This window comes from Eleginops maclovinus, chromosome 4 (assembly GCF_036324505.1).
Source record: "Eleginops maclovinus isolate JMC-PN-2008 ecotype Puerto Natales chromosome 4, JC_Emac_rtc_rv5, whole genome shotgun sequence".
NCBI classification, from domain to species: Eukaryota; Metazoa; Chordata; class Actinopteri; order Perciformes; family Eleginopidae; genus Eleginops; species Eleginops maclovinus.
This window is the reverse complement of record NC_086352.1, coordinates 4,874,719-4,887,836: the sequence shown is the minus strand read 5'-3', so window position 1 is coordinate 4,887,836 and position 13,118 is coordinate 4,874,719. Positions and strand designations below refer to the sequence as shown.

General features: G+C 43.4%; 1 protein-coding gene across 2 annotated transcripts; it reads left to right on the top strand.

Moving 5' to 3' along the window:
- The first annotated feature begins 912 nt into the window (after positions 1 to 912).
- LOC134863641 (sialidase-like) lies at positions 913 to 11,007 on the top strand. Of its 2 annotated transcripts, XR_010165689.1 has the most exons (5): positions 913 to 1,024; positions 3,406 to 4,093; positions 7,804 to 8,364; positions 9,650 to 10,399; positions 10,647 to 11,007. XR_010165689.1 is itself a non-coding variant. In XM_063882271.1 (4 exons), exons 2-4 carry the CDS (start codon positions 3,907 to 3,909, stop codon positions 9,751 to 9,753), a joined length of 852 nt encoding a protein of 283 aa, XP_063738341.1. In that variant the 5' UTR covers positions 913 to 1,024; positions 3,406 to 3,906; the 3' UTR covers positions 9,754 to 11,007. The 2 variants fall into 2 exon arrangements, 1 of the variants encoding a protein (XP_063738341.1); XM_063882271.1 differs by having other exon boundaries at positions 9,650 to 11,007.
- Positions 11,008 to 13,118: the final 2,111 nt, after the last annotated feature.

Below are 13,118 nucleotides of genomic sequence, written 5' to 3'. Positions count from 1 at the left end.
TTGATTTATTAAAACTGTTTGAAAAGTAAATCAGTCCTTTTAATGTACCCTAAATTTCAGAGTGCATTTACTACAGCATGCTCAAAATTCACTATTTAAGAGTGTTTTTATCAAAAGGGGGGGCACCAGGGGGGTCACGGCCACGGAAGGGGGCCATGGCCCCCAGTTTGGGAACCATTGTGAACACTATACAATAATCTGCATACATGTATATAGTTGTTTGCATGAGTCTAAAAAGTTCAGGCTCAGGATTTTTTTTTGCTTTAATCCCTGTAAACAGAACAGAAATCACAGTGCATTCTCAGTGTTGCAAGTCCCATGCATGAGACAAAGCTCTGGACTCTTGTGTAAGGTCCGTTATCGCTGATCAGTGTCTGTGGTATTCCAAAGTGAGCGGACATGGCCTGCAGCTTTTGGATGACTATTGAGGATGTGAGGCTGGTGATTGTTTGTATCTATGGTCAACTTTATAGTCATTACTGTGAGTGTGTGTGAATATATCAGTGTCTATTACCTGCCAAGGTTGTTCTGGGATTGGGTGTGACATCATAGGTTCTTTTGGGAGTGAGCTGCGTCGCTCAAGGCAGATGCTGCAGGACCCTACTGGTGTCTCTGCTTACCCTTCCTTGAGCCTGTCACACAGAGCATATGGGATGTTGCGAGGTGGACATACCACTGGTGATGCAGAGGGTTTGAGTTGAAAAATCACATATAAAATATAGATATCCTGCACACACATTTAGAGGTTTTTAAAAGTAGTAATCATTTATAAACGGTCCTCTGCTGCGAGCCTCAGTAGCAGCAGCTCGAGAGTAAAAACGAATGGCTGATTAAAAAACAATCAGTCGATAAAGAAACCCATTCAAACATATCCGTGCTGTCTCAGGGAACCTTTGCAGCTTTTATTTTGAAATCCTCTCATACCCTTCCGGCCCAGCGCTTCCCAGGATGCAATGCGAACCGGTGACGAGTGAGTTCTTGTTCAAAGGAGAACAAACCAGCAGCGCGAGGAGGAGAAACTGATGTGAGTATTCCTGAAGGTCTGTCTCCCTTCTGTCTGGAGATGGCGATGTGTTATTCGGTTCAAAGCTGTTATAAGACGGACGGACGGACGGACGGACGGACGGACGAGACAGACAGACAGACAGACAGACAGACAGACACCACCGTTTACCGGGCTGATTTTCTCAGCAACTCCGCTCACAACAACAACAATGGCGGACTGCTTCGGGTCGATGCTGGTGTAGCCAGATTAAATGAGAGAACTATTTCACCAACCTCATCCTTCTCTCCAGAGAGCCGGTGTTACGGATTAACGTGTGGCTCGATTAAACCGGAAGTGACCGTCGCCATTGTTTCTAATTTGGAACAAGATGGCGTCTCGTCGAGACTGAATCAGTCACTTCGGTAGAGAGATGTGCCCTAAAGACTCCTCCGATTGAGGCTTTCTTTCCCGCATTTGAAGCTATGATTTTAACATATCACCATTTGTGTATTTAGAAGCAACAACAACAACAACAACAACAACGGGAGGAATCACAAACACATGTGAGTATCGGTGTTTGTAAACAAACCCTCTAACCCCAGGAAACACGGTACCGCTCTAACCCCAGGAAACGCTCTAACCCCAGGAAACACGGTACCGCTCTAACCCCAGGAAACACGGTACCGCTCTAACCCCAGGAAACACGGTACCGCTCTAACCCCAGGAAACACGGAACCGTTCTAACCCCAGGAAACACGGAACCGTTCTAACCCCAGGAAACACGGTACCGTTCTAACCCCAGGAAACGCTCTAACCCCAGGAAACACGGTACCGCTCTAACCCCAGGAAACACGGAACCGTTCTAACCCCAGGAAACACGGTACCGTTCTAACCCCAGGAAACACAGTACCGCTCTAACCCCAGGAAACACGGTACCGATCTAACTCCAGGAAACACGGTACCGCTCTAACCCCAGGAAACACGGTACCGATCTAACTCCAGGAAACACGGTACCGCTCTAACCCCAGGAAACACGGTACCGCTCTAACCCCAGGAAACACGGTACCGGTGTTACGGATTAACGTGTGGCTTGATTAACTGGTGATTAAGATGTGTGGGGGTTCGTTTCTTCTGTCGCTCACATTTATCTTCTGCTATATTTGGGTCCATATCAACACTTTGATGCTCAATCAATGCGAGTATTTAAACCAGTTATTGTTGCCAGACTGATTACTTTATTTAGTGTGTATTTCCTGGTTAGTCGACATGGGCTGCTCAAAGAACACGCCCCCGACACATCTGCGTAACATATAGAAGATCACCAGTTAATCGAGCCACACGTTAATCCGTAACACCGGGGTTCATTGTGTGGCCTTGTGACGCGCAACCAGGAGTGTAGTACTGTTTTTTAAAGTAAGTACCGGAGCGAACCTTTGGTATAAAACAGCTCATACCTGTTAGTTCCGCTAGCTCCAGATGCTAACAACAACAATTCAATCACCAGTACCAGTGCTCTCTTTCTCTCTCTCGCTCGCTCGCCCACTCACTGCAGTTCTGACTTTTGACCACAAGATAGACCATCCAAAGTGCATAAATGTAATACCTGGTTATCAGAGTCAGGTGTGTGTGTAACGGGAACGCAAACAGTTTTTGACCATGTCAAGACAGTGTCATGGAGTAAATTGTAAATACCAGAGACATTGTTCACTGAATGGAAACAGGCCGAGCAATGTTACCTTCACAATGCTGATTATGTTCAACTATAAATAAATGGATTGACAGATTCAAAGATGTCTGCTGAATGGATATTGTTTTATTGGACTGGAACGTGCGTCGGAAGAAGTTCTCCCGTTTGCATCCCTCAGTGTTTTAAAGGGCACTACACCCTGTACTGGTTCTTGGTTCTGGACAAACATTTGAGTTGGGCCAGCTAAGAACCGGTTTTTGGGACCAAGATCCGGCCGTGTTGGGGTAGATACAGGAAGAACCGGTGCTTAATCAGGCTGTAGCCCGGAACCGGCCCTGGAACCACTTTGGTGGGAAAGGGGCAACGTGTGAGCTGATGAGCTTTACAACCTCTTGTTTCAGCTCATGCAGCTCTGAGGCAGGGCCAATAAAGACTATTTGATACCCACTTGATTAGATCATCTTATGTTAAAGTTAAGTGACCTCATTTATCCCATCCCATAATAATAAGACCGTCAGAAATGAGCAGAAGCCTTTTGCTTGGGTTTAGTTTTTGTAGTGCTGTCAAAGGGATGCGAGCTGTGACGTTCACTTCTCTTCTCTTGAAAACCTAAACAGTACGTCCTTTGAAATAGTCCTTCAGGGATTGATTTGTCTGTAATGCTGAGTTACATTTTGCAGCATCATTTATCAACCCTGTGTTTAATATGATCCTCTGGTTTTTCTGGGATTAGACAACTCTGGAGGACTGGATCCGCTGGGGAAGGAGCTGCCATCCACACAGGACCCCCCGTGGTGCTGGAGAAGCAGAACAGTATCAGAGACCTCATCCACCCAGACCTCTGCTTCATGTGGCTGAACAGCAGCTCAGGAGCTTCAGAGAAACAGAGTGTTCAACAGAGACTGAAGCTTCAGAGAAACAGAGTGTTCAACAGAGACTGAAGCTTCAGATAAACAGAGTGTTCAACAGAGACTGAAGCTTCAGAGAAACAAAGTGTTCAACAGAGACTGAAGCTTCAGAGAAACAGAGTGTTCAACAGAGACTGAAGCTTCAGAGAAACAGAGTGTTCAACAGAGACTGAAGCTTCAGAGAAACAGAGTGTTCAACAGAGACTGAAGCTTTAGAGAAACAGAGTGTTCAACAGAGACTGAAGCTTCAGAGAAACAGAGTGTTCAACAGAGACTGAAGCTTCAGAGAAACAGAGTGTTCAACAGAGACTGAAGCTTCAGGAAACATGAGAGAGGTGCTGCTCTCGGTGGTGAAGCAGCGCCTCACTGCGGCTGCTGAAGAGGTCTTTGTTCTGTTTGAAAGAACGATAGCAGAGTACGAGGAGGAACTGTCTCGCTCAAAACAGGAGAACGAGAGAAACCGGAAAATACTGCACGCTGTTTTACAGCCTCAGCTTCAGATACACAGAGCAGGTCAGTTCACTCTTTATTCACTCTGTATTCACTCTGTATTCACTCTGTATTCACTCTGTATTCACTCTTTATTCACTCTGTATTCACTCTTTATTCACTCCGTATTCACTCTTTATTCACTCTGTATTCACTCTGTATTCACTCTTTATTCACTCTGTATTCACTCTTATTCACCCCGTATTCACTCTGTATTCACTCTTTATTCACTCTGTATTCACTCTTTATTCACTCTGTATTCACTCTTTATTCACTCCGTATTCACTCTTTATTCACTCTGTATTCACTCTGTATTCACTCTTTATTCACTCTGTATTCACTCTTTATTCACTCCGTATTCACTCTTTATTCACTCTGTATTCACTCTGTATTCACTCTGTATTCACTCTTTATTCACTCTTTATTCACTCTTTATTCACTCTGTATTCACTCTGTATTCACTCTTTATTCACTCTTTATTCACTCTGTATTCACTCTGTATTCACTCTGTATTCACTCTTTATTCACTCTTTATTCACTCTGTATTCACTCCGTATTCACTCTTTATTCACTCTTATTCACTCTGTATTCACTCTGTATTCACTCTTTATTCACTCTTTATTCACTCTTTATTCACTCTGTATTCACTCTGTATTCACTCTTTATTCACTCCGTATTCACTCTTTATTCACTCTGTATTCACTCTGTATTCACTCTTTATTCACTCTTTATTCACTCTTTATTCACTCTGTATTCACTCTTTATTCACCCTTTATTCACTCTGTATTCACTCTTTATTCACTCTTATTCACTCTGTATTCACTCTTTATTTACTCTTTATTCACTCTGTATTCACTCTGTATTCACTCTGTATTCACTCTGTATTCACTCTGTATTCACTCTGTATTCACTCTTTATTCACTCTGTATTCACTCTGTATTCACTCTTTATTCACTCTGTATTCACTCTGTATTCACTCTTTATTCACTCCGTATTCACTCCGTGTTCACTCCGTGTTCACTCCGTATTCACTCTGTATTCACTCTTTATTCACTCTGTATTCACTCTGTATTCACTCTGTATTCACTCCGTATCACTCCTTATTCACTCTTTATTCACTCTGTATTCACTCTTTATTCACTCTGTATTCACTCTGTATTCACTCTGTATTCACTCTTTATTCACTCCGTGTTCACTCCGTATTCACTCTGTATTCACTCTGTATTCACTCTTTATTCACTCTGTATTCACTCTGTATTCACTCTGTATTCACTCTGTATTCACTCTGTATTCACTCTGTATTCACTCTTTATTCACTCTGTATTCACTCTGTATTCACTCTGTATTCACTCTGTATTCACTCCGTATTCACTCCGTATTCACTCCGTATTCACTCCGTATTCACTCTGTATTCACTCTGTATTTACTCTGTATTTACTCTTTATTCACTCTGTATTCACTCTGTATTCACTCTGTATTCACTCTGTATTCACTCTTTACAGTCTTTATTTATCACACCATATTATGTTCCAAACCACATCCAGCATTATTTCTGAAACAGTCTGGAGCTCAAACGTTTCTCTCTCGGTTTACCACGAGGACAGGAGCTTTATATTACACACAGTCTCTCCAGTACAGCGTTAGCTCTGAGTGCTAGCGTTGCTTGCTAATGTAAACACAGACCATAATTCTCCAGTGTTTACCACTACAACAGCCATTATACTGTATGTATTATATGCTGTGGTGTTAGTGGTCCAGGCGCGGTCTTCAGCGATGTGCGTGCCCAGGAAGTTGAAGGCCGGGACCCTTTCAACGCAGACTCCGTTGATATGTAGTGGTAAATGCTCCATGCTGTGTTTCCAGAAGTCTGTTATGAGTTATTTTGTTCTTGTAGGGTTTAGGGCCTGATTGTTTCTCACACCACCCAGTCAGTTTTGGGACTTCGTCTCTGTAGGCTGTCCCGTCATATCCTGAGATTAGTCCAACCACAGTCGCGTTATCCGCAAACTTGATGATGGAGTTGGTAGGATGAGTGGGCCGCAGTCGTGGGTGTTGAGTGAGTAGAGAAGGGGGCTCATCACACAGCCTTGTGGGGCACTAGTGCTGAGTGTGAAAGTGGAGGAAATGTGGTTTGGGAGACTCCTGTGGAGAGTCCCAAGTCAGACAGTCTGGAGTCCTGAGTAAGACAGTCTGGAGTCCTGAGTCAGACAGTCTGGAGTCAGACAGTCTGGAGGCCCGAGTCAGACAGTCTGGAGGCCCGAGTCAGACAGTCTGGAGGCCCGAGTCAGACAGTCTGGAGGCCCGAGTCAGACAGTCTGGAGGCCCGAGTCAGACAGTCTGGAGTCCCGAGTCAGACAGTCTGGAGTCCTGAGTCAGACATTTTGGAGTCCCGTCTGTCTGGGAGGATGAATGCGGAGCTGCAGTCTATGGAGAGCATTCTCACATAGCTGCCTTGCCGTTCGAGGTGGGGCAATGCGGTGAGTAGGGCTGTAGTAATGGCGTCCTCGGTGGACCTATTAGATCTTTAGGTGAACTGGTGTGGGTCGAAGGTGTCCAGGAGGCTTGCTTTGATGTGCTTTTGGACCAGCTTCTCAAAGCATGATGACTGGGGTTAGTGCAACTGTGCGGTAGTCGTTGAGGCCGCTGATGGCTGGTTTCTTTGTTGCAGTCCGTAGGTGTAGTTCATCCGTTTTGTTGGTTATGGATCTGGCGTTGGTGAGAAAGACACTGGGAAGTGTGTTGTTTGTGTTTGTTTCTTTAGCATAGCATGTAGCCCCGACCGGCCTCCCCGCTTATGCTTCCTCTGACCCCACGGCCTTCGTCGCTTGCCTGAGCCGATAATAATCCGCGGAGTCGGTGTTCTGGGTATCTCCTCCGGGTGTTCTGGTTATCTCCTCCGGTATGCTGTTTGGCTTCAGTAATTAGTTTGTAATTGCCTGCGTTCTTCCAAGTCCGATATTCAAAATATCCACTCGACTGTAGTTTGGGTTCGCCCAACTAAACATGACATTAGCGAGTAAACAGACAAAAACACACTGCACCGAACTGGAGTGCGTAAGGCCGCTGCACCGGTGCGTGCCGCCATATCTTCATATATTGTTGCTTTATATTTATGTATAAAACACATCAAAAAGTGCATTTTGTATATTAGGTTACCTTTCACTCTACAGACTCTTTATGATTATCTTTTAAGATTTTGAGAAAAAAGTCAAATTTAACATTTTATTAAAAGGTCATAATTTGGAGATTTTGAGAAAGAAGTGAGAATTCTGAGACTTTCAGGAGTTCCTGAACAAAAACATTTAGATTTAAACCAATAGGGGATCGTTTCTGCCGGTGGACGAGTGGCACTGAAACTGGTACTGGGGGTTTTATGTTTTAATGCAGCAACTACTGTGACTGAACATGAGCCTCTTCAGCATCTTTATCGGGGATGAAGTGTTTCCCACAGACATGCATGTATTAGTGGACCGATGGTATGCATGTCACGTATTAGTGCATGAATTCTGATATTTTCTGAAAATTCTGAATTTTGTAAAGTGTGAGAGATAGGGAATGGAAAAAAGGTGTAATTGACAGACTATTGAGCCAACAGAAGAACACAGTGGGCGGGACTGAGCATTTAGAATAAGGAATGGATAAGGACTGCAAAGTTAGTCCAAGAGAATGGTGGTTAGATTTCAAACTCTCATACTCTACAGTTTCCCTGACTGTGTGTTTCCTGTTTCCTGCAGACGCCCCGCAGCTGGTGGTGGTTAAAGAAGAGGTTCCCATTGAGCAGGAGGAGTTGCACTCCAGTCTGGACCAGGAGGACCCAGAGCCCCGCCCACACATTAAAGAGGAACCGGAGGAAATCTGGAGCAGTCAGGAGGGAGAGCAGCTTCAAGGGCTGGAGGAGGCTGATATCACCCAGTCCACATTCACTCCTGTCCTTGTGAAGAGTGAAGATGATGAAGAGAAACCTCAGTCCTCACAGCTTCATCAAAGACAAACTGAACACATGGAAACAGAAGCTGCTGGAGAGGACTGTGGAGGACCAGAACCAGCCAGGACCTCAGATCCAGAGAGACATTTACAACCTGAGACTGAGGACAACCCTGGAGACTCTTCTGAACCTGAGATTGAGGACAACCCTGGAGACTCTTCTGAACATGAGACTGAGGACAACCCTGGAGACTCTTCTGAACCTGAGACTGAGGACAACCCTGGAGACTCTTCTGAACCTGAGTCTGAAGACAACCCTGGAGACTCTTCTGAACCTGAGACTGAGGACAACCCTGGAGACTCTTCTGAACCTGAGACTGAGGACAGTGCTGATTGGAAGGAGACCAGAAAACCAGGTTCAGACTCTCAGAAAAAGAATCAAGACCCTGTCAGTGATAGTGCCAGTGAGAAAACAATAAGCTGCTATGAATGTGGGAAAATATTAAGCAGAAACAGTCTGAGTAGACATATGAAAATCCACACTGGAGAGAAACCATTCAGCTGCTCAGTCTGTAAGAAATATTTTATAGAGAGAGGAAATTTGAAGAAACACATGAGAACTCCACACAGGAGAGAAACCATTCAGCTGCTCAGTCTGTAAGAAACCTTTTACATCGAGAAGAGATTTGAAGGAACACACAAGAATCCACACGGGAGAGAAACCATTCAGCTGTATAGTCTGTAAGAAATATTTTGCTCAGAGAGGAAATGTAAAGAAACACATGAGAATCCACACGGGAGAGAAACCGTTCAGCTGCAGTGTTTGTGACAAAACATTTACACACAGTCATCATGTCAATCGCCATAAGTGTGTTGGTCGTCAGTCCTCACAGCTTCATCAAACTCAAACTGAGGCACATCCTCCAGCCAGCAGCTCAGCTGAACACATGGAAACTGAAGCTGCTGGAGAGGACTGTGGAGGACCAGAACCAGCCAGGAACTCAGATCCAGAGAGACATTTACAACCAGGGACCGAGGACAACCCTGGAGACTCTTCTGAACCTGAGACTGAGGACAGTGGAGACTCTTCCTAACCTGAGACTGAGGACAGTGGAGACTCTTCCTAACCTGAGACTGAGGACAGTGGAGACTCTTCCTAACCTGAGACTGAGGACAGTGGAGACTCTTCCTAACCTGAGACTGAGGACAGTTGAGACTCTTCCTAACCTGAGACTGAGGACAGTGGAGACTCCTCTGAACCTGAGACTGAGGACAGTGGAGACTCTTCCTAACCTGAGACTGAGGACAGTGGAGACTCTTCCTAACCTGAGACTGAGGACAGTGGAGACTCTTCCTAACCTGAGACTGAGGACAGTGGAGACTCCTCTGAACCTGAGACTGAGGACAGTGGAGACTCTTCCTAACCTGAGACTGAGGACAGTGGAGACTCTTCCTAACCTGAGACTGAGGACAGTGGAGACTCTTCTGAACCTGAGACTGAGGACAGTGGAGACTCTTCCTAACCTGAGACTGAGGACAGTGGAGACTCTTCCTAACCTGAGACTGAGGACAGTGGAGACTCTTCCTAACCTGAGACTGAGGACAGTTGAGACTCCTCTGAACCTGAGACTGAGGACAGTGGAGACTCTTCCTAACCTGAGACTGAGGACAACCCTGGAGACTCTTCTGAACCTGAGACTGAGGACAACCCTGGAGACTCTTCTGAACCTGAGACTGAGGACAGTGGAGACTCTTCCTAACCTGAGACTGAGGACAGTGGAGACTCTTTTGAACCTGAGACTGAGGACAGTGGACACTCTTCTGAACCTGAGACTGAGGACAGTGGACACTCTTCTGAACCTGAGACTGAGGACAGTGGACACTCTTCTGAACCTGAGACTGAGGACAGTGGAGACTCTTCTGAACCTGAGACTGAGGACAGTGGAGACTCTTCTGAACCTGAGACTGAGGACAGTGGAGACTCTTCTGAACCTGAGACTGAGGACAGTGGAGACTCTTCTGAACCTGAGACTGAGGACAGTGGAGACTCTTCTGAACCTGAGACTGAGGACAGTGGAGACTCTTCTGAACCTGAGACTGAGGACAGTGGAGACTCTTCTGAACCTGAGAGTGAGGACAGTGGAGACTCTTCCTAACCTGAGACTGAGGACAGTGGAGACTCTTCTGAACCTGAGACTGAGGACAGTGCTGATGGTCAGGATTAACTCTGTGGTAAAGACCCTGTCAGTGTGTAACGTGATACCTGTGAGTTAAATCTGAATGTGAACCAAAAAACCAACAATTCCTATAACTTTGAATATTCAGATGAGGAAACCTGCCTGACTGTATGAACTCTGTTGGACAATATTCATGACTCCATGTGACCTCCATCTCTATCAACATACTGTGAGTGGACAACATGTCTAATGTTTGTGTCTTACTGCTTCTCTGATTTATACTACAACCACTGGCTGTGGATTTAAGGGCTCAGAGTTTCCTTTTAGACATACAGGAGGATCTTATGTGTTGGATCTGTGTTGGTGATATTCCAGCTAACCTTTGGTTGTAGTTATTTTATGTGACTTGATTAAATCTTAAATACATTTCTGACTTAGTTTAATGTTCATATACACAACTGTCATCTCATCCACAGCCAGTCCTCGCATGTTCTGCCTCTAAATTCTTCTTCTAACTGGATGCTGAGTCCTGGGATGATGACAGCGTATCTTGAGTTGGAAGGCACAGCTTTCACTGAACAGTGATGTGGTTTCTCCTTTCAACACAACATGGTGGAGAAGTTTGCATCCAACTTGTAGAGAAAGTAAAAGCAACGGCTTTGTTCTTATTGTTGAGTTGATGTCACTATTCTTCATACTGCGGTTCAAGTCTAATTAATTTTACAGACCTTTTTTATTTCTGTCTTTTAATGGCCTCTAGATATATCCTGCCGTGTAATCATGAGACACGTGATGCTTTTGAGGAATCGTTGCTAATAAACTGAACTGTTGCTGAAAGGAAGGACTCGCTGTGTTCTCTTTCTACTGCTTACAACTTCTTCCTGCTCTGTCCCGAAATGTGTTTCGCTGGGATCAGAATCTGACCCGATGTAGCTACTGCTGCACCCCTCCTACACTTTAAAGTTAAATCCATCTGGTGCAGTTTGAGAACAGAATTAAGAGGCTCACTCTCTGAGGACTTTGAGCTCTGCCAGTACTGTGTGTGTGTGCGTGTGTGTTTGCGTGTGCGTGTGCGTGCGTGTGGGGGGTAAAACTTCTGGGTCTTTCCAGAATCAGAGGACATTTTCTTACCCACTTATGACATTTTTAACAATCAATTCCCAAGATTCTGAAACTCTTGCTGGATATATTACTCCTTTCCCAAAATATAAATTGGAGTAAAAAGGTTTCAAAATATTTTTTAGATATCAAATGGGTCTCGTGTTTTCAATGTATTCCTGTATTTCCCATAATATGAATTGCCTTTTTCTTCAGAATCAGAAGTACTTTATTTATCCCAAACTGGGAAATGTTTTCGTTGCAGCAGCGAAATACAAAGAAGCAAAACAAATACATATATATACATATATATATTATATATATATATGTATATATATATATATAATATATATATGTATATATATTATATATATATATATTATATATATATATATATAATATATATTATATATATATTATATATATATATATATAATATATATATATATATATATATATATATATATATATATATATATATACGTATATATATATATATTATATATTATATATATAATATATATATATATAATATATATATATATTATATATATATATATACGTATATATATATATATATACGTATATATATATATATATATATATATACGTATATATATATATAATATATATATATATACGTATATATATATATATATATATACGTATATACATATATATATATATATATATATATACGTATATATATAATATATATATATATATATATATATAATATATATACGTATATATATATATATATATTATATATATAAAATACTGCTATTAACTAAATTCATTTGAGGTCCGCAAAAAATTCTAAAAAATGTACTGATTTCGTCCGTTTACCAGGGCTCGTGCCTCAGAAACACTGACAATGAATGTGGTTCAAGGCTGGAACTTCCAGTGTGTGGAACTACTGGCCGCTAGAAGTCAATGCAGTCTCGTAACTCTCTTTTTCACTGGCTCTGGTCAAGTACCATAAAATGTAGACATGCGTGGAACAAATCGGGCAGGAAAACGTTGTTTTCGCTACGTCATTACGCGCACGTGCAGCCGGGGGGGACGGATCGGGCACTCCTAACGGAGTGAAATGACCCGGAAGTACCTCAGCGGCCGCGATGATAAGAGCTGTTCTGGTTTTCTAGTAGATGATAGGAAAGGAGCTCTGAAGCTTCCTTTATAGCCTCCTTCAGGAAACACTGGACCTTCCTTTAGGAGAGGAAAGGAGAACATGCTGTCCCACAATGCCTTGCGGCCGCAACATTTGCCGTGACACAGCATCCGGCGGTTCACGGAAACAGCCGATCGTGAGAAATGCGTTCGGTGAAAGTTACGGTGCTGATGAAGCAGTCTAAAACTTATACCGTAACTTTCCAAAGAGCTTTGTTCTGAACGTTCAGCTCTGGATTCATCAAAAGGAGAAATATGAACGGTACTTTTACTGAAAGGATCCAATAGAGTCTCTGAGCTGTGTGGGGTTTCTGAAGCCTTTACAACATGTTGAACTGTGATATCCAAAGTGATAGCTGAAGGCATCACTAGTTTATTATAACACATTTGTATTTATTATAAATATGTCATATAATCATACCTATTGGATTCATGTGGGTTAATACGTGAGGACCGGAGGGGGGGGGGTATCTGTCTCTCTGCTGTCCTGGTTCATAAAGCAGAAACAGCACCATCAGAGAGCACGGTGCAGAGGAGAGGCTCTCAGTAGCTTTAGGGGAGCTGTAGTTCCCCACAGCAGACGCTCATTAAGGACAGCCTTCATCATCAATACGTGGATAGTGTCGCTCAGTCGGGTTCTCAAAGCAGCCTCTGTTCCTCAGTCCTGTTGACATTGC